We start from the raw sequence: 19714 nt of genomic DNA, 5'->3' as shown, positions 1-19714 counted from the left end.
AGCATTAGGTAGTTTGATCGGTTGGCCCTCTCCAGATCATTGGGACTGTAAAAGGCACAGATTGCCTCTTGCCATGCAACCTCTGGGTAAGATATGACGCTCATCTATTGCAGTATATGTGTGGAGTCCAACTCTGGTCCTGATCTCCTATTCTGCAGCCAAAATACAGGTTGTAGGCTTTCCTTATCATGGTAGTCGGCTTTCCTTATCATGGTAATCAAGTTTCATCTTTGGGACTCAAAAGGGACTTTTCCCACATATGTAGCAAAAACCTATCTGCTTTGTTAATGCAAGAACGAGGCATAACAAAAAACATATAGAAACACATCAATATGCTAAAAAACTAAGCTTAGAAATTCTAAAACTGTATACCTTATACAGAGCGTTTATAAGAGTAGGTGATGCAGCTGTAATTAGGATGACGACATCGGAGCAGAGTTGGCGTTTTTTTTGATTGGTCGCCTTAAGATGATAGAAGAATGAAGGCTCCATAGACTAAATAGACGAGCTACTAACAACACAATAATGATAAAGAAATAATATAGGTGCAATTTTTCTATAAGCAGCATGAAAGGTGTCATAAGTCATTACAACCTCCTCTGGATCTCGAACATTAGAGGCAATCAGCGAATATAAGGATCAGATTAGTTTTCAGCACCAGAGTTAGTGGTGTCCAACTGTTTTCGGCTCTGTCTGTAGAACAGTGTTATTAAACCAGTGGGGGGGTCATCTGATTGGAGGGGTCCATTATACACAGTCTCTCTACGTCAGACCCCCCACATGTCCGGAGGCGCAATCTGATGTGATAACTAAGGTCAAAGACCCTCACCTCGAACAGCTGCCGGATACACTGCTGGATGAAGGACTTATCGTGTAGAGGTCGGGGGTCCTTAATCTTCTCAGAGGCACCAAAAGCCCCATACTGACTGTTCCTGTTATTACTGGTCCTGGAGGAAAAATATACAAGACATAAATTATCAGACGTCACTGAGAACGTCGCCCACCCGTCACCAGAGATCGAAGGAGACATCACCCCGCAATGGTCGGCGGAGCTCAGTTGCACTTTGATGACTTTTTACCTTCTCCCGAAGAAGCTGGTCTTGCGTTCGGAGGCTCCGGATAGCGGTTTGCTCATACTCAGTTTTCCCAGTCGCTCCTTCCTACAAGTGAAAAGACAAAATCAGCAGAGAAAAGATGAAAAACCTCCCCGGTACATGAATGTCATACCAAGCAGTACAAGGGTTCAGGTTTGTCAGAGATCAGCACTCCGCTGCCTCAAATAGTCAGGACAATTCGGCAATTGACTGACAAGTGATGGACGCGGCCGCTTCTACTACTCGGCCGGTTATTGGGGAACTTGCAGTGAGCGCATGGTGTATACAGTCCTGCTCATGGTTATTGGCGCCATGAAGTGCACGTACATAATGTGGAATATCTCCTGAAGAAAATGAATCAAGTAAAACAGTGTTTTTGTATAGAGACTCGTGTTAAATACAAAAGAGCAAATGAGAAAATTTAAAACCAAAAACAATAGGAGGGAAAAAAATACAAAAACCTAAAGCTGCCGTGTCACTGGTATTGGCACCCGGTACATTAATTTAGAATGGAAAAATTTTGACTCGCCTGTGGTAAATCACAAAAAATCCCGCTGTGATTAATTGTCGGTGCCCATGTGACATGAATTAGCCAATGAATGATGACTTTAGTGTTTTAAAAAGCCACATGGTAGGCCCTGTTCCTTTGTCACAATGGTGAAGACAAAAGGAGTTGTCTGAGGACATCAGAACTAGTATAATTAGCAAACACCAGACTTCCAAAAGGGTATAAGGCCATCTTCAAAGACCTTGGTATCTCAGTTTCAACAGTGTGCAATATTATTAAGAAGCTTCCCCAAACATGGAACAGTCAAGAACCTTCCTGGACGTGGGGGAATAGAGGAAAATTAAGAAGATATATCTTCAAAGGTTGGTGCAAATGGTGGAAAAAACACCACGTCAAACATCCAAAGACCTGAATGCCAACCTGGAACAGTCTGGGGTCATGGTTTCAACAAGTACCATACGCCGTACACTAAACCAAGAAGAGCTTTATAGGTGAAGGCCACGGAAGAAACCATTGCTGAAGAAAAGACACAAAAGGAACGACTGATCTTTGCCAAAGAGCACCTTGACAAACCACAATCCTCCTGGGAAAATGTTCCGTAGACAGATGAAACAAAAATAGAGCTTTTAGGCAATGCAAAGAAACAGTTTGTTTACAAACGGAACAATGAAGCTTATAAGGAAAAGAACACCTTACCAACAGTTAAGCATGGTGGAAGATCCATAACGCTGTAGGGTTGGTTTGCTGCATCTGGTAATGGAGGCCATGACTGTACCACAGGAATCATGAAACCAGAAAATTATCAAGAGATTTTATAGCGAAATGTCCTACCCAGTGTAAGAAAACTTGGTTTGAGTCGAAGATCATGGGTCCTCCAGCGAGACAATGACCCAAAGCACACATCCAAAAGCACACAGGAACGGTTGAAAAAGAAAAAAAATGGGACCGTCTTAAAATAGCCAGCAATGAGTCCTGACCTCAAAACCCATTGAAAATCTTTGAGGTGAAATCTGCCATTGGGAAAAATAACCCTGCAAACATTCAAGAGCTTTAACAAACTGCAAAGCAAGAGCGGACGAAAACTGCAGCTGAGAAGAGCAAGAAGCTTATAGATGGCTACAAGAAACGTGTGGAGGCTGCCAGCAATGCCAGAGGGGGCGTGGGGGCAACCAAGTATTAATTAGGGGGGCCTTTACTGCTGCACATGCTGGTTATTATGTTTCTTCTTTGAAATTGTAACATGGAAGTTGAAAAGCAATGTTTTATTGTTGTATTACTTTGTATCACTAATTAAAAAATCCTGAGGATATAACTTTGGTACATTTCCATTTATTTCTGAAGATATTGTACAAATGTAAAGCAGGTGTCAGAATGCAACGCGCAGAGTCACAAAATGAGGGCAATCAAATGGCTATAAATAACAATTTATATATGTATTAAACAAAGCTGACAGGGATTGCAACAGGGGTTAATAATGAGAATAATATCACAATAGCAATAACAATAGCAGTAAGACAATACATCACAATAGCAATAAAACCCTTCTCTAAATATTGTATCTAGCCCAAATATGGGGTTAATCACTGAAGTCCATCGGTTCTGGAAAAGTCCCTAGCGGGGGTCTCCGGTTATTCCAGCTAGGCCTTTAAGTCTTTTTCTGACAAAGTCAATTAGATCCCGTTTGGCTTGTTCCACCTCACCCGTCCGCCTCCCAACCTGATACCCTAAACCCGATTGTTCCCGATACGGTGAGGGAGCGGTTGAAGTGACAGCCCTGTTCAGTGAGGACACTCGTCGGCTTCTGCTGACGAGATCTCTCCGGCACGACACGTTTCTATCCTCTCTTTGTCCTGTTGATCAGGGCGGTTTACCTCTCTTTGTCCTGTTGATCAGGGCGGTTTACCTCTCTTTGTCCTGTCAGTCGCGGCGGTTTACCACGTCGCGGGTAGGAGGGTCTTGTACATTTCCTTAATGTCGTATCCCTGTCCCGGTTCTCTTCCGTAGCCGTGACATCCGAGGGACCGCTGCGCTGAATCCCGCACTCGTTCACCGGCAGCCACCCGTCTTGCCTTACGGGTCTCTCTCGCTGGTTCCTTCAGCGCGTCCGGCGTGCATCACGTCTCTTCCTGTGTCTGACGCCGAAATCACCCCAGGCACTGAACGCTCCACCGTCACATTTTGAAATCCTCTGCTGGAGGTCACCTGACCGGGTCCAGTGTCCAAACTTCAAATGCTCACCAGATGGCGCTCTGTCTCCTTATTACATACATCTCGCACTGATTCTCTGAAAGACTTCTCCTTCTATTACATTGTCTATGAAAAAAAATAAATGAAGGAGCGCCAATAATGCTGAGCAGCACTGTTCACAACAGATTCCAATGTATGGAATAATATGGTCAGTGCGGTCACTACCAGCTCCACAATAAGTAAGGAAACTAGTAGTTGCCACCACTAATTGCTTATAGAGGCCGAGGTAACGGTACAGCACCACAGAGCACTATATTTCCCAGGACTGAATGATTATAGTTGGGCATTTCTTTTTATTGAAAGGAAATGCCCACATACTACAGTGTGGTTAGTTCCTTTAGAAAATTATATGATCCCCAACTTTCACAATATCTTCGACCCTGGAGGTCCCAGGCGGGAGATATTACTGTCCTGTTTTCGATCAAGATTTAATCTTTCCATAGATAAGAGCCATGGCATAGATAGCATCATCCATCTGATCGATATTAATTTGAAGGTTCAGCAGCGACCGACCAGTGATGTAACAGTTCGTTATGTTCGTCAAAATACAGGTCACATCTCTGCCGTTCATAAAATCCCCAATATTCATAATGGAGCCTGCACTCAAGCAGTCTGCTTGTAATTCTGGTCACAGTGAGGAAAAGGGTGATCGGTTATCTCCACCGGTCATAAGTCGACCTTCTCACAAATCCCAGCCGTGCCAGGTCTGCGACCCCTCAGATAACCAACTTTAAATTCCCTCTTCACAGCAGGGAGGTCTCCACTGTACAACCCCTGGCAAAAATTCAGGAATCACCGGGCTCGGAGGATGTTTATTCAGTTGTTTAATGTTGTTGAAAAAAAGCAGATCACAGACATGGCACAAAACTAAAGTCATTTCAAATGGCAACTTTATGGCTTTAAGAAACACTAAAAGAAATCAAGATAAAAAATGTGGTACTCAGCAAGGGTAATTATTTTCAGACCAAGCAAAGGGAAAAAAATTATGGAATCACTCAATTCTGAGGAAAAAAAAAAAATGGAACCATGAAAAACAAACACACAAAAGAGCACTCCAATACATCACTAGTATTTTGTTGCACCACCTCTGGCTTTAATAACAGATTGCAGTCTCTGAGGCATGGACTTAATGAGTGACAAACAGTACTCTTCATCAATCTGGCTCCAACTTTCTCTGATTGCTGTTGCCAGATCAGCTTTGCAGGTTGGAGCCTTGTCATGGACCAATTTCTTCAACTTCCACCAAAGATTTTCAATTGGATTGAGATCCGGACTATTTGCAGGCCATGACATTGACCTTATGTGTCTTCTTTCACAGTGTTTGCTCTATGGCAGGATGCATTATCATCTTGAAAAATTATGTCATCATCCCCAAACATCCTTTCAATTGATGGGATAAGAAAACTGTCCAAAATATCAATGTAAACTTGGGCATTTATTGAAGATGTAATGACAGCCATCTCCCCAGTGCCTTTACCTGACATGCAGCCCCATATCATCAATGACTGTGGGAATTTGCATGTTCTCTTCATGCAGTCATCTTTATAAATCTCATTGGAACGGCACCAAACAAAAGTTCCAGCATCATCACCTTGCCCAATGCAGATTCGCGATTCATCACTGAATATGACTTTCATCCAGTCATCCACAGTCCACGATTGCTTTTCCTTAGCCCATTGTAACCTTGTTTTTTTCTGTTTAGGTGTTAATGATGGCTTATGTTTAGCTTTTCTGTATGTAAATCCCATTTCCTTTAGGCGGTTTCTTACAGTTCGGTCACAGACATTGACTCCAGTTTCCTCCCATTCGTTCCTCATTTGTTTTGTTGTGCATTTCCTGTTTTGGAGACATATTGCTTTAAGTTTCCGGTCTTGACGCTTTGATGTCTTCCTTGGTCTACCAGTATGTTTGCCTTTAACAACCTTCCCATGTTTGTATTTGGTCCAGATTTTAGACACAGCTGACTGTGAACAACCAACATCTTTTGCAACATTGCGTGATGATTTACCTTCTTTTAAGAGTTTGATAATCCTCTACTTCGTTGTTTCAATTGACATCTCTCGTGTTGGAGCCATGATTCATGTCAGTCCACTTGGTGCAACAGCTCTCCAAGGTGTGATCACTCCTTTTTAGATGCAGACTAATGAGCAGATCTAATTTGATGCCGGTGTTAGTTTTAGAAATTAAAATTTACAGGGTGATTCCATAATTTTTTCCTCAGAATTGAGAAATTCCATAATTTTTTCCCTCTGCTTGGTCTGAAAAAATATTACCCTTACTGAGTACCACATTTTTTTTCTTGATTTCTTTTAGCGTTTCTTAAAGCCCTAAAGTAGCCATTTGAAATGACTTTAGTTTTGTGCCATGTCTGTGATCTGCTTTTTTTCAACAACATTAAACAACTGAATGAACATCCTCCGAGCCCGGTGATTCCATAATTTTTGCCAGGGGTTGTATAAGGGTTAATAGATTGCTAGCCTTGCTGCAATGTTCACTATGATAACTGTAAAGATCTGAGATTGTGGGTTGTAAGTAATCACCTAGGCAGGTTAACGATGCAACAATATTTTATTAATCACAGCCATGGTAATGCAGCAATTCCAAGTAAATGGCCAAAATACAGTTCTCTGAGTCCTTAAATTCCCAATCTGGGTTCAGTAGTTCCACTTGCTTTGTATCAGGCCATACTCACTGTCTCCCAACTTTTGGTTGGCCCACAGATTTTTTTTTTTTTTTTCATCTCCAGCCAGTATAGTCTTGTTGCCACAGTTCACGATCCTCCAGATGACGGATAAAACAATGAAAGCGCAGGTATCCAGTAGCAACAGTCCTAGAATAAAGTTTATATCCAACGACATATCCACAACTGTAGTATGTTTATCCAGCCCAGTTGATAACTGATCTCCAACTCTCCATAAGTCATCCATCCATCAGCTCCACGTCCACAGGTCCTACCCCTCCAGTGTCCTTCCATCCACCCCTCCACTCAAACATGTCTCTCCTCTACATCTCTGGGGTCAGCCCCCTCCCAGCACAGAAGTGATCACCCTCCCACTCAAGCATTCACTGTAAGCCAAAAACAATGAAGAATATTCTAGAAGCCTTAATTTGAGACGGCATGTAAGACCCCCTGTGATGACAGCTCCACTGTGTCTCAATCCAAACTCACCTAATGACACCATTGGCTGTTGAAACAATGGACTCCTGAGATACAGATTAGTGGAATGCTGGACATTTTACAAGTGAATCTAGTGCACATACTGACAAGTAAGCAGAACTATATAAAACATAACAAGTAAAACACTAATAAAACACAAAAATAATATTGACAAAAATGGTGGTCCGTTGCTGGAAAAGTATCAGTCTTTAGTAAGTGAGCAGCTCCTCACAATAACTATGATATGGCTTTATAGATATTGCAATTACATCTATGACAAGGCCAAAGCAGTTCTGCAGCAGCTGGCAGCACTTACGTCTGAGGCGTGATCAGACCCATGCGGTTGGTGTCCTGGACTCGCAATGGCTGCAGGGACTGCCTGTTAGAGACCGAGCTTTTCCGCATGGTTCCTGCAGGAAAGAGAGAAACTGTTAATAGTCTAAACACAGGCTGAGGAGGAGAAGCAAAGTGCCAGCTCCTGGGTCAAGCCTCAAACCATCCCCTCCCCTCGTGGTATCAGGGGGGCAGCTCCCGGCCCCGCTCCCTCCCTCCCTCCCGGGCTCCTCGGCATCAGGGGGGCAGCTCCCGGCCCCGCTCCCTCCCTCCCGGGCTCCTCGGCATCAGGGGGGCAGCTCCCGGCCCCGCTCCCTCCCTCCCGGGCTCCTCGGCATCAGGGGGGCAGATCCCGGCCCCGCTCCCTCCCTCCCTCCCGGGCTCCTCGGCATCAGGGGGGCAGATCCCGGCCCCGCTCCCTCCCTCCCTCCCGGGCTCCTCGGCATCAGGGGGGCAGCTCCCGGCCCCGCTCCCTCCCTCCCTCCCGGGCTCCTCGGCATCAGGGGGGCAGCTCCCGGCCCCGCTCCCTCCCTCCCTCCCGGGCTCCTCAGCATCAGGGGGGCAGCTCCCGGCCCCGCTCCCTCCCTCCCTCCCTCCCGGGCTCCTCGGCATCAGGGGGGCAGCTCCCGGCCCCGCTCCCTCCCTCCCTCCCGGGCTCCTCGGCATCAGGGGGGCAGCTCCCGGCCCCGCTCCCTCCCTCCCAGGCATCAGGGGGGCAGCTCCCGGCCCCGCTCCCTCCCTCCCAGGCTCCTCGGCATCAGGGGGGCAGCTCCCGGCCCCGCTCCCTCCCTCCCGGGCTCCTCGGCATCAAGGGGTCAGCTCCCGGCCCCGCTCCCTCCCGGGCTCCTCGGCATCAGGGGGGCAGCTCCCGGCCCCGCTCCCTCCCTCCCTCCCGGGCTCCTCGGCATCAGGGGGGCAGCTCCCGGCCCCGCTCCCTCCCTCCCAGGCATCAGGGGGGCAGCTCCCGGCCCCGCTCCCTCCCTCCCAGGCATCAGGGGGGCAGCTCCCGGCCCCGCTCCCTCCCTCCCAGGCTCCTCGGCATCAGGGGGGCGGCTCCCGGCCCCGCTCCCTCCCTCCCGGGCTCCTCGGCATCAGGGGGGCGGCTCTCGGCCCCGCTCCCTCCTGGGCTCCTCCGTATCAGGGGGCAGCTCCCGGCCCCGCTCCCTCCCTCCCTCCCGGGCTCCTCGGCATCAGGGGGGCAGCTCCCGGCCACGCTCCCTCCCGGGCTCCTACGCATCAGGGGGGCAGCTCCCGGCCCCGCTCCCTCCCGGGCTCCTCGGCATCAGGGGGGCAGCTCCCGGCCCCGCTCCCTCCCTCCCGGGCTCCTCGGCATCAGGGGGGCAGCTCCCGGCCCCGCTCCCTCCCTCCCGGGCTTCTCGGCATCAGGGGGGCAGCTCCCGGCCCCGCTCCCTCCCTCCCGGGCTCCTCGGCATCAGGGGGGCAGCTCCCGGCCCCGCTCCCTCCCGGGCTCCTCGGTATCAGGGGGCAGCTCCCGACCCCGCTCCCTCCCGGGCTCCTCGGCATCAGGGGGGCAGCTCCCGGCCCCGCTCCCTCCCTCCCTCCCGGGCTCCTCGGCATCAGGGGGGCAGCTCCCGGCCCCGCTCCCTCCCTCCCTCCCGGGCTCCTCGGCATCAGGGGGGCAGCTCCCGGCCCCGCTCCCTCCCGGGCTCCTCGGCATCAGGGGGGCAGCTCCCGGCCCCGCTCCCTCCCTCCCTCCCGGGCTCCTCGGCATCAGGGGGGCAGCTCCCGGCCCCGCTCCCTCCCTCCCTCCCGGGCTCCTCGGCATCAGGGGGGCAGCTCCCGGCCCCGCTCCCTCCCGGGCTCCTCGGCATCAGGGGGGCAGCTCCCGGCCCCGCTCCCTCCCGGGCTCCTCGGCATCAGGGGGGCAGCTCCCGGCCCCGCTCCCTCCCGGGCTCCTCGGCATCAGGGGGGCAGCTCCCGGCCCCGCTCCCTCCCTCCCGGGCTCCTCGGCATCAGGGGGGCAGCTCCCGGCCCCGCTCCCTCCCTCCCGGGCTTCTCGGCATCAGGGGGGCAGCTCCCGGCCCCGCTCCCTCCCTCCCGGGCTTCTCGGCATCAGGGGGGCAGCTCCCGGCCCCGCTCCCTCCCTCCCGGGCTCCTCGGCATCAGGGGGGCAGCTCCCGGCCCCGCTCCCTCCCGGGCTCCTCGGCATCAGGGGGGCAGCTCCCGGCCCCGCTCCCTCCCGGGCTCCTCGGTATCAGGGGGGCAGCTCCCGGCCCCGCTCCCTCCCGGGCTCCTCGGCATCAGGGGGGCAGCTCCCGGCCCCGCTCCCTCCCGGGCTCCTCGGCATCAGGGGGGCAGCTCCCGGCCCCGCTCCCTCCCTCCCGGGCTCCTCGGCATCAGGGGGGCAGCTCCCGGCCCCGCTCCCTCCCTCCCGGGCTCCTCGGCATCAGGGGGGCAGATCCCGGCCCCGCTCCCTCCCTCCCTCCCGGGCTCCTCGGCATCAGGGGGGCAGATCCCGGCCCCGCTCCCTCCCTCCCTCCCGGGCTCCTCGGCATCAGGGGGGCAGATCCCGGCCCCGCTCCCTCCCTCCCTCCCGGGCTCCTCGGCATCAGGGGGGCAGCTCCCGGCCCCGCTCCCTCCCTCCCTCCCGGGCTCCTCGGCATCAGGGGGGCAGCTCCCGGCCCCGCTCCCTCCCTCCCTCCCGGGCTCCTCAGCATCAGGGGGGCAGCTCCCGGCCCCGCTCCCTCCCTCCCTCCCTCCCGGGCTCCTCGGCATCAGGGGGGCAGCTCCCGGCCCCGCTCCCTCCTTCCCTCCCGGGCTCCTCGGCATCAGGGGGGCAGCTCCCGGCCCCGCTCCCTCCCTCCCAGGCATCAGGGGGGCAGCTCCCGGCCCCGCTCCCTCCCTCCCAGGCTCCTCGGCATCAGGGGGGCAGCTCCCGGCCCCGCTCCCTCCCTCCCGGGCTCCTCGGCATCAGGGGGGCAGCTCCCGGCCCCGCTCCCTCCCGGGCTCCTCGGCATCAGGGGGGCAGCTCCCGGCCCCGCTCCCTCCCTCCCTCCCGGGCTCCTCGGCATCAGGGGGGCAGCTCCCGGCCCCGCTCCCTCCCTCCCAGGCATCAGGGGGGCAGCTCCCGGCCCCGCTCCCTCCCTCCCAGGCATCAGGGGAGCAGCTCCCGGCCCCGCTCCCTCCCTCCCAGGCTCCTCGGCATCAGGGGGGCGGCTCCCGGCCCCGCTCCCTCCCTCCCGGGCTCCTCGGCATCAGGGGGGCGGCTCTCGGCCCCGCTCCCTCCTGGGCTCCTCCGTATCAGGGGGCAGCTCCCGGCCCCGCTCCCTCCCTCCCTCCCTCCCGGGCTCCTCGGCATCAGGGGGGCAGCTCCCGGCCACGCTCCCTCCCGGGCTCCTACGCATCAGGGGGGCAGCTCCCGGCCCCGCTCCCTCCCGGGCTCCTCGGCATCAGGGGGGCAGCTCCCGGCCCCGCTCCCTCCCTCCCGGGCTCCTCGGCATCAGGGGGGCAGCTCCCGGCCCCGCTCCCTCCCTCCCGGGCTTCTCGGCATCAGGGGGGCAGCTCCCGGCCCCGCTCCCTCCCTCCCGGGCTCCTCGGCATCAGGGGGGCAGCTCCCGGCCCCGCTCCCTCCCGGGCTCCTCGGTATCAGGGGGCAGCTCCCGACCCCGCTCCCTCCCGGGCTCCTCGGCATCAGGGGGGCAGCTCCCGGCCCCGCTCCCTCCCTCCCTCCCTCCCGGGCTCCTCGGCATCAGGGGGGCAGCTCCCGGCCCCGCTCCCTCCCTCCCTCCCTCCCGGGCTCCTCGGCATCAGGGGGGCAGCTCCCGGCCCCGCTCCCTCCCTCCCGGGCTCCTCGGCATCAGGGGGGCAGCTCCCGGCCCCGCTCCCTCCCTCCCGGGCTTCTCGGCATCAGGGGGGCAGCTCCCGGCCCCGCTCCCTCCCTCCCGGGCTCCTCGGCATCAGGGGGGCAGCTCCCGGCCCCGCTCCCTCCCGGGCTCCTCGGTATCAGGGGGCAGCTCCCGACCCCGCTCCCTCCCGGGCTCCTCGGCATCAGGGGGGCAGCTCCCGGCCCCGCTCCCTCCCTCCCTCCCTCCCGGGCTCCTCGGCATCAGGGGGGCAGCTCCCGGCCCCGCTCCCTCCCTCCCTCCCTCCCGGGCTCCTCGGCATCAGGGGGGCAGCTCCCGGCCCCGCTCCCTCCCTCCCTCCCGGGCTCCTCGGCATCAGGGGGGCAGCTCCCGGCCCCGCTCCCTCCCTCCCTCCCGGGCTCCTCGGCATCAGGGGGGCAGCTCCCGGCCCCGCTCCCTCCCTCCCTCCCGGGCTCCTCGGCATCAGGGGGGCAGCTCCCGGCCCCGCTCCCTCCCTCCCTCCCGGGCTCCTCGGCATCAGGGGGGCAGCTCCCGGCCCCGCTCCCTCCCTCCCTCCCGGGCTCCTCGGCATCAGGGGGGCAGCTCCCGGCCCCGCTCCCTCCCTCCCTCCCGGGCTCCTCGGCATCAGGGGGGCAGCTCCCGGCCCCGCTCCCTCCCTCCCTCCCGGGCTCCTCGGCATCAGGGGGGCAGCTCCCGGCCCCGCTCCCTCCCTCCCTCCCGGGCTCCTCGGCATCAGGGGGGCAGCTCCCGGCCCCGCTCCCTCCCTCCCTCCCGGGCTCCTCGGCATCAGGGGGGCAGCTCCCGGCCCCGCTCCCTCCCTCCCTCCCGGGCTCCTCGGCATCAGGGGGGCAGCTCCCGGCCCCGCTCCCTCCCTCCCTCCCGGGCTCCTCGGCATCAGGGGGGCAGCTCCCGGCCCCGCTCCCTCCCTCCCTCCCGGGCTCCTCGGCATCAGGGGGGCAGCTCCCGGCCCCGCTCCCTCCCTCCCTCCCGGGCTCCTCGGCATCAGGGGGGCAGCTCCCGGCCCCGCTCCCTCCCTCCCTCCCGGGCTCCTCGGCATCAGGGGGGCAGCTCCCGGCCCCGCTCCCTCCCTCCCGGGCTCCTCGGCATCAGGGGGGCAGCTCCCGGCCCCGCTCCCTCCCTCCCTCCCGGGCTCCTCGGCATCAGGGGGGCAGCTCCCGGCCCCGCTCCCTCCCTCCCTCCCGGGCTCCTCGGCATCAGGGGGGCAGCTCCCGGCCCCGCTCCCTCCCTCCCTCCCGGGCTCCTCGGCATCAGGGGGGCAGCTCCCGGCCCCGCTCCCTCCCTCCCTCCCGGGCTCCTCGGCATCAGGGGGGCAGCTCCCGGCCCCGCTCCCTCCCTCCCTCCCGGGCTCCTCGGCATCAGGGGGGCAGCTCCCGGCCCCGCTCCCTCCCTCCCTCCCGGGCTCCTCGGCATCAGGGGGGCAGCTCCCGGCCCCGCTCCCTCCCTCCCTCCCGGGCTCCTCGGCATCAGGGGGGCAGCTCCCGGCCCCGCTCCCTCCCTCCCTCCCGGGCTCCTCGGCATCAGGGGGGCAGCTCCCGGCCCCGCTCCCTCCCTCCCTCCCGGGCTCCTCGGCATCAGGGGGGCAGCTCCCGGCCCCGCTCCCTCCCTCCCTCCCGGGCTCCTCGGCATCAGGGGGGCAGCTCCCGGCCCCGCTCCCTCCCTCCCTCCCGGGCTCCTCGGCATCAGGGGGGCAGCTCCCGGCCCCGCTCCCTCCCTCCCTCCCGGGCTCCTCGGCATCAGGGGGGCAGCTCCCGGCCCCGCTCCCTCCCTCCCGGGCTCCTCGGCATCAGGGGGGCAGCTCCCGGCCCCGCTCCCTCCCTCCCGGGCTCCTCGGCATCAGGGGGGCAGCTCCCGGCCCCGCTCCCTCCCTCCCGGGCTCCTCGGCATCAGGGGGGCAGCTCCCGGCCCCGCTCCCTCCCTCCCGGGCTCCTCGGCATCAGGGGGGCAGCTCCCGGCCCCGCTCCCTCCCTCCCGGGCTCCTCGGCATCAGGGGGGCAGCTCCCGGCCCCGCTCCCTCCCTCCCGGGCTCCTCGGCATCAGGGGGGCAGCTCCCGGCCCCGCTCCCTCCCTCCCGGGCTCCTCGGCATCAGGGGGGCAGCTCCCGGCCCCGCTCCCTCCCTCCCGGGCTCCTCGGTATCAGGGGGGCAGCTCCCGGCCCCGCTCCCTCCCTCGCTCCTCGGTATCAGGGGGGCAGCTCCCGGCCCCGCTCCCTCCCTCGCTCCTCGGTATCAGGGGGGCAGCTCCCGGCCCCGCTCCCTCCCTCCCGGGCTCCACGGCATCAGGGGGGCAGCTCCCGGCCCCGCTCCCTCCCTCCCGGGCTCCTCCGTATCAGGGGGCAGCTCCCGGCCCCGCTCCCTCCCGGGCTCCTCCGTATCAGGGGGCAGCTCCCGGCCCCGCTCCCTCCCTCCCGGGCTCCTCGGTATCAGGGGGCAGCTCCCGGCCCCGCTCCCTCCTGGGCTCCTCCGTATCAGGGGGCAGCTCTCGGCCCCGCTCCCTCTCACACTCACCGCTGCTGTTTCTGTTTCAGTCTCTCTCTCTGACTTTTCTCCCAGCGGTTAATTTCAAACTGAGGCGCCGCGCGGTCACGTGGTGTAGACGTCAGATCACGTGCCGTTTGCCATAGTGGGCGGGGCCATTTCCTTATCTACCGGCGCCATATTGGTGTCCCCGGAAGTGGCTGTGTGACGGCGGAAGTTGTTTATTGTGGTCGGAGAGATGGCTGATGAAGATGAGGATCAGCCGGTGAGCGGACTGTGGGGGGCTGCAGTGTATTATTGTGTTCCGGGGCGGGCAGTCTGTCTTGTTCTGTCTGTAGGACTATAACTCCCAGCTGTCTCCTCGGTTTCCTGTGGTTATTTCCTCTGATTCTCTCTTCCTCGCTTCTTATCACTTTGTCTCTGCAGTTTGAGGAGGAGCCGGATGATCTGGCGGGAGGAGCTGACGGCGGCTCCGGGCGCAGGAAGCGGCTGTTCTCCAAGGAGCGTAAGTCGTGCGGACCCTCGTTATACCGCGGTGTGGACTATAACTCCCAGCATGCCCCTGTGTGATTCTGTTGATTTATGGCAGTGCTGTGACACCGGTTGTCAGCGCGACTTCATTATTCACAGTGCTGCCGTAAAGCAGCACGATCTGGCCATGCTGGGACTTGTAGTGTTTCTCAGGGTATTTACTGTCTATATTTCATGCCGTCTCTTCTCCGCAGTGCGCTGTATGATGTACGGCTTCGGGGATGATCAGAATCCCTACACCGAGTCCGTGGACATCCTGGAAGACCTGGTGATCGAGTTCATCACAGAGATGGTGAGGACACGGCTGGAGATAGGGGGCGCCGCTGAGCTGGAGCTATTCCCAGGGGCTGCAGCATCCAACTTCTCCGGGGGCTACACTGATCAGGGCTGGGTGTGACCTTCACTGTGTGGTCATCAGACTGCAGCCAAAACACCGGACCCGGCCGCGTGCGATGTCCTGTACATGAGATGAAGCCGGGGAGTGATAGTTCTGGGGCGAGGGGCCAGCGGGAGCGATAGTTCTGGGATGAGGGGCCGGCGGGTGCGGGGCGGGAGCAGAACCTCATCTCCAGCCACAGCTCGTCCTGCAGCTTCAGCTCCTCTCTGGGTTGAGTCCCTTTATTAATGGCGGCTTCCTAATTTCCCTGCACGGTTGGAGGTGCCGTCTTCAGAGCTCGGCAGTGAATATTTGTTTCCTGCCTGTTGGAATTTATTGCTGCTGATGCCGCAGCCCCATACAGATTCCAGCTCCAGAGGATCAGGGAGAAAAAAAAAAAAAGTTTCCTTACCCTCCCCGGGCCCAGCGCTGTTTAGTCTTTTGTTGATTGGCTGCAGTGGTCATGAGACGTCTCCAGAGTTGCAGCCAAACACTGAGCACAGTGGATCGTGCTGGCTCAATCACTGGCTGCAGCGGTTATGCCACAATAACAGCAGTGCAGCCAATAAGCAAAAACCCAGCAGCTGTAAATCGGGTGAACGGATTTTGGTGGGTTTCTCCTCGGGGTCATAAGATGTCTTCCGTCTCCGCTGTACATCGCACTGGTTCTTTTTTCGCTCCCTTTCCACGTCTATGGAGCAGCAGCACTTGCTCTCCCTAATATATCGATCTTTCTTTCACCATCCAGATTTATGTTCTGTTCCCGGTGAGTTATGTAATCGCAGATTATACTAATATGAATTCTGCTGCCAGCGTCCAGACCAGGGCCGTCCTCACTTCTGCGTCCGTCTTGTTGTAGCATTTAGAAAGCTTGTGAGGAGCCCAGGATGCCGGCTGCAGGAGCGAGGACTGGTCTGGGCCAATGAGGAGCCGGTACAGGACGATGGCAGCGCACTGTGCCAGTTGTTGGGCAGTGCTGGGGGTCGGAGGTCACTACAGCAGTCTCTTCTGCCTCCTCATCCTACACTTCTTCTTCCAGACCCATAAAGCCATGTCTATCGGGCGGCAGGGCCGGGTGCAGGTAGAGGACATCGTCTTCCTGATCCGGAAGGACCCGCGCAAGTTTGCAAGAGTGAAAGACCTGCTGACCATGAACGAGGAGCTGAAGAGGGCGAGGAAGGCCTTCGACGAAGCCAACTATGGCTCCTAGTGACCCTGCCGGCTGTGCCTGCTCTGTGCGGGGGGTACTTGCTATGTTATAGTAACAAGGTCATACTATTTTTTTTTTTTTTTATTTAAATATTCTGTAAAAGAAAAATAAACATTTTTATACCTCAGTTCTGGAAGACGTTGCTTCATTTATAGAGAAATTCCAAGGGAAGGAAGTGTGTGTGTTTGTGTGTGTTTGCATTTTATCACTATAAGTCCACGGCCCCACTATCAGTATTCGGTCAGTATTTGTTCTCAGGAGTGGGTGATAAATGCAGAATTGGTGACTTGTTTCTATTAGACCTTTTCTCTGATTGTTCCTCACCTGGTTTCGGATCCCACTCCCGAGAAAAAATACTGACCAAATACTGATAGTGGGGCCGTGGCCTAAGGAGTGTATCAGTACATTCAGTTTCTTGTATGGTTTGTGGGGAGCACATCAGTAGTTTGATCCTCCTGCTGAAGATCAGATGACCGGCCTCTGCAGCTGCAGACTATCGCCACCATGAGGCTTATTTTATTTGTGCGCAGTTGTGCATTGTTATGACTGAATGTCTAATGAGCCTCAGGCTGCTTCTGTGCTCTCCACCCCCCCCCCTCCCCCTCCCCCTCCCACTCCCAATGCTTTACACTGTTGCTTTGCTTGTTTATATTGGACGTGCTCCCAGTTGCCCCTTCTTCCCTGAGACCAATGATTACACTTTCTGGACTTTCCACTGACACTTGCAGTACCCGAATTCAGCCAGCAGATGGCGACCTGGTAGCGGTTAACATCCTGCTGTGTGCTCTTTCTACTAGGCGGGGCGCTCGCGTTCCATCAGCGGGCGGGTTCTGTCATGCTATGTCGTGTTGGTGACAGAAGGCGGCGCTGTTTCCTCCACTGTTGTATGAGCCGATAAAACTGTAATGGGACAGATAAACGCCTTCGATCACCGGTTTTCTGTATAGAAGAATAAATCGATCAAGGTTAATCTGAGGGAGTACAATGGTTGTGTGTTACGAGCTCCACTGCAGAGGAGTACCAAGATGGCGTCCAGTACAGGAGCCGCGGAGGGTCACGGCGCGTGTCCTGCGTCTGTCATTAGACGAGCCTTTACCAGAAGCGTCCATGGGGTTCGGCCACTGCGCATGCGCACTCGCCTCACACGCAGGACTAATACCGGCTGCGACGGCGGCAGCGGAGGAGGAGGCGGCGGAGGGTCCTGACACCGGAGACAGCGGACAGCGAGCGGGACAGCGGCAGCAGCGGAGCCAGGAGACCCCGGAGGAGGCAGCAGGTGAGCGGCGAGGCCCGTGTTACCGTGGTGGGATCCTCCAGGCCGGTACAGACCGAGCGGCTCCGTGAGTGCGGCATCACCGCGTTATATCAGTGCGGGGGCCGGGTGCCCTCAGTGTTATAGGATCCCTGTGCGTTATCATTACTGTGTGTACAGGGCTCTACCATTATCATTATTTATGTCATGTGACCTCGTCGCCGCCGCGTCTTGTTTTTCTAATTTTACGTTTTTATTTTTTATACTTTTTTTTTATTTCCTCATTTCTTATATAACACGTTAGAAAATCTATATATATTTTTAATTAATTGCGATTTATTGTTTTTATTTTTCGGTACGAGCCGCGGCTTTATGGCTTTGGTGATTTTTGGGTCCGGACGAGTTTCTGATCTGATTTTATATTTTGTGCAGAGATCTGCAGGCGGTGACACCAAGAATAAGGCCGACTAGAGGAGCTGTGCCCGCCCCGTATCTGATATATAGATCAGGCCGACTAGAGGAGCTGTGCCCGCCCCTTATCTGATATATAGATCAGGCAGACTAGAGGAGCTGTGCCCGCCCCTTATCTGATATATAGATCAGGCCGACTAGAGGAGCTGTGCCCGCCCCTTACCTGCTATATAGATCAGGCCGACTAGAGGAGCTGTGCCCGCCCCTTATCTGATATATAGATCAGGCAGACTAGAGGAGCTGTGCCCGCCCCTTATCTGATATATAGATCAGGCCGACTAGAGGAGCTGTGCCCGCCCCTTATCTGATATATAGATCAGGCCGACTAGAGGAGCTGTGCCCTCCCCGTGTCTGATATATAGATCAGGCCGACTAGAGGAGCTGTGCCCTCCCCTTATCTGATATATAGATCAGGCCGACTAGAGGAGCTGTGCCTTCCCCTTATCTGATATATAGATCAGGCCGACTAGAGGAGCTGTGCCCGCCCCTTATCTGCTATATAGATCAGGCCGACTAGAGGAGCTGTGCCCGCCCCTTATCTGCTATATAGATCAGGCCGACTAGAGGAGCTGTGCCCGCCCCTTATCTGATATATAGATCAGGCCGACTAGAGGAGCTGTGCCCGCCCCTTATCTGATATATAGATCAGGCCGACTAGAGGAGCTGTGCCCGCCCCTTATCTGCTATATAGATCAGGCCGACTAGAGGAGCTGTGCCCGCCCCGTATCTGATATATAGATCAGGCCGACTAGAGGAGCTGTGCCCGCCCCTTATCTGATATATAGATCAGGCCGACTAGAGGAGCTGTGCCCGCCCCGTATCTGATATATAGATCAGGCCGACTAGAGGAGCTGTGCCCGCCCCGTATCTGATATATAGATCAGGCCGACTAGAGGAGCTGTGCCCGCCCCGTATCTGATATATAGATCAGGCCGACTAGAGGAGCTGTGCCCGCCCCTTATCTGATATATAGATCAGGCCGACTAGAGGAGCTGTGCCCGCCCCTTATCTGATATATAGATCAGGCCGACTAGAGGAGCTGTGCCCGCCCCTTATCTGATATATAGATCAGGCCGACTAGAGGAGCTGTGCCCGCCCCTTATCTGATATATAGATCAGGCCGACTAGAGGAGCTGTGCCCGCCCCTTATCTGATATATAGATCAGGCCGACTAGAGGAGCTGTGCCCGCCCCTTATCTGATATATAGATCAGGCCGACTAGAGGAGCTGTGCCCGCCCCTTATCTGATATATAGATCAGGCCGACTAGAGGAGCTGTGCCCGCCCCTTATCTGATATATAGATCAGGCCGACTAGAGGAGCTGTGCCCGCCCCTTATCTGATATATAGATCAGGCCGACTAGAGGAGCTGTGCCCGCCCCTTATCTGATATATAGATCAGGCCGACTAGAGGAGCTGTGCCCGCCCCTTATCTGATATATAGATCAGGCCGACTAGAGGAGCTGTGCCCGCCCCTTATCTGATATATAGATCAGGCCGACTAGAGGAGCTGTGCCCGCCCCTTATCTGCTATATAGATCAGGCCGACTAGAGGAGCTGTGCCCGCCCCTTACCTGCTATATAGATCAGGCCGACTAGAGGAGCTGTGCCCGCCCCTTATCTGATATATAGATCAGGCCGACTAGAGGAGCTGTGCCCGCCCCTTATCTGATATATAGATCAGGCCGACTAGAGGAGCTGTGCCCGCCCCTTATCTGATATATAGATCAGGCCGACTAGAGGAGCTGTGCCCGCCCCGTATCTGATATATAGATCGGGCCGACTAGAGGAGCTGTGCCCGCCCCGTATCTGATATATAGATCGGGCCGACTAGAGGAGCTGTGCCCGCCCCGTATCTGATATATAGATCAGTCCCACTAGAGGAGCTGTGCCCGCCCCGTGTCTGATATATAGATCAGTCTGACTAGAGGTGCTGTGCCTGCCCCGTGTCTGATATATAGATCAGTCTGACTAGAGGTGCTGTGCCTGCCCCGTGTCTGATATATAGATCAGTCTGACTAGAGGTGCTGTGCCTGCCCCGTGTCTGATATATAGATCAGTCTGACTAGAGGTGCTGTGCCTGCCCCGTGTCTGATATATGGATCAGTCTGACTAGAGGTGCTGTGCCTGCCCCATGTCTGATATATAGATCAGTCTGACTAGAGGTGCTGTGCCTGCCCCATGACTGATATATGGATCAGTCTGACTAGAGGTGCT

At 57.1% G+C, this 19714-nt stretch overlaps 3 protein-coding genes across 3 annotated transcripts in view; 2 read left to right on the top strand and 1 right to left on the bottom strand.

Annotated features, from left to right (window-relative positions):
- The window catches only part of NDC80 (NDC80 kinetochore complex component), a 39268-nt gene extending 25438 nt beyond the window's left edge, over positions 1–13830 (bottom strand). Inside the window, exons 1-4 of the mRNA XM_073668691.1 lie at positions 13689–13830; positions 7323–7416; positions 1080–1160; positions 830–947 (exon numbers count right to left, since the gene is read on the bottom strand). Of these exons, the coding sequence (XP_073524792.1) occupies positions 830–947; positions 1080–1160; positions 7323–7411 (288 nt within the window). The 5' untranslated portion in view covers positions 7412–7416; positions 13689–13830. The remainder of the gene's footprint in view (positions 1–829; positions 948–1079; positions 1161–7322; positions 7417–13688) is intronic.
- Positions 13777–15902, top strand: TAF13 (TATA-box binding protein associated factor 13). Its single transcript, XM_073668692.1, has 4 exons — positions 13777–13923; positions 14085–14163; positions 14384–14481; positions 15605–15902. The coding sequence occupies exons 1-4, from the start codon at positions 13897–13899 to the stop codon at positions 15773–15775; spliced, it is 375 nt and encodes a 124-aa protein (XP_073524793.1). The 5' UTR covers positions 13777–13896; the 3' UTR covers positions 15776–15902.
- Positions 15903–16855: 953 nt separating this feature from the next.
- The window catches only part of KPNA1 (karyopherin subunit alpha 1), a 52082-nt gene continuing 49223 nt past the window's right edge, over positions 16856–19714 (top strand). Inside the window, exon 1 of the mRNA XM_073668690.1 lies at positions 16856–17051. Within this exon, the coding sequence (XP_073524791.1) occupies positions 16883–17051 (169 nt within the window). The 5' untranslated portion in view covers positions 16856–16882. The remainder of the gene's footprint in view (positions 17052–19714) is intronic.

Source organism: Phyllobates terribilis, unplaced genomic scaffold (genome assembly GCF_046119375.1).
Source record: "Phyllobates terribilis strain yellow unplaced genomic scaffold, ASM4611937v1 Scaffold_2__4_contigs__length_985480577, whole genome shotgun sequence".
In the NCBI taxonomy this organism is placed as follows: domain Eukaryota; kingdom Metazoa; phylum Chordata; class Amphibia; order Anura; family Dendrobatidae; genus Phyllobates; species Phyllobates terribilis.
Note: the sequence above shows the minus strand (reverse complement) of the source record. Positions and strands in the feature narration are given on the sequence as shown.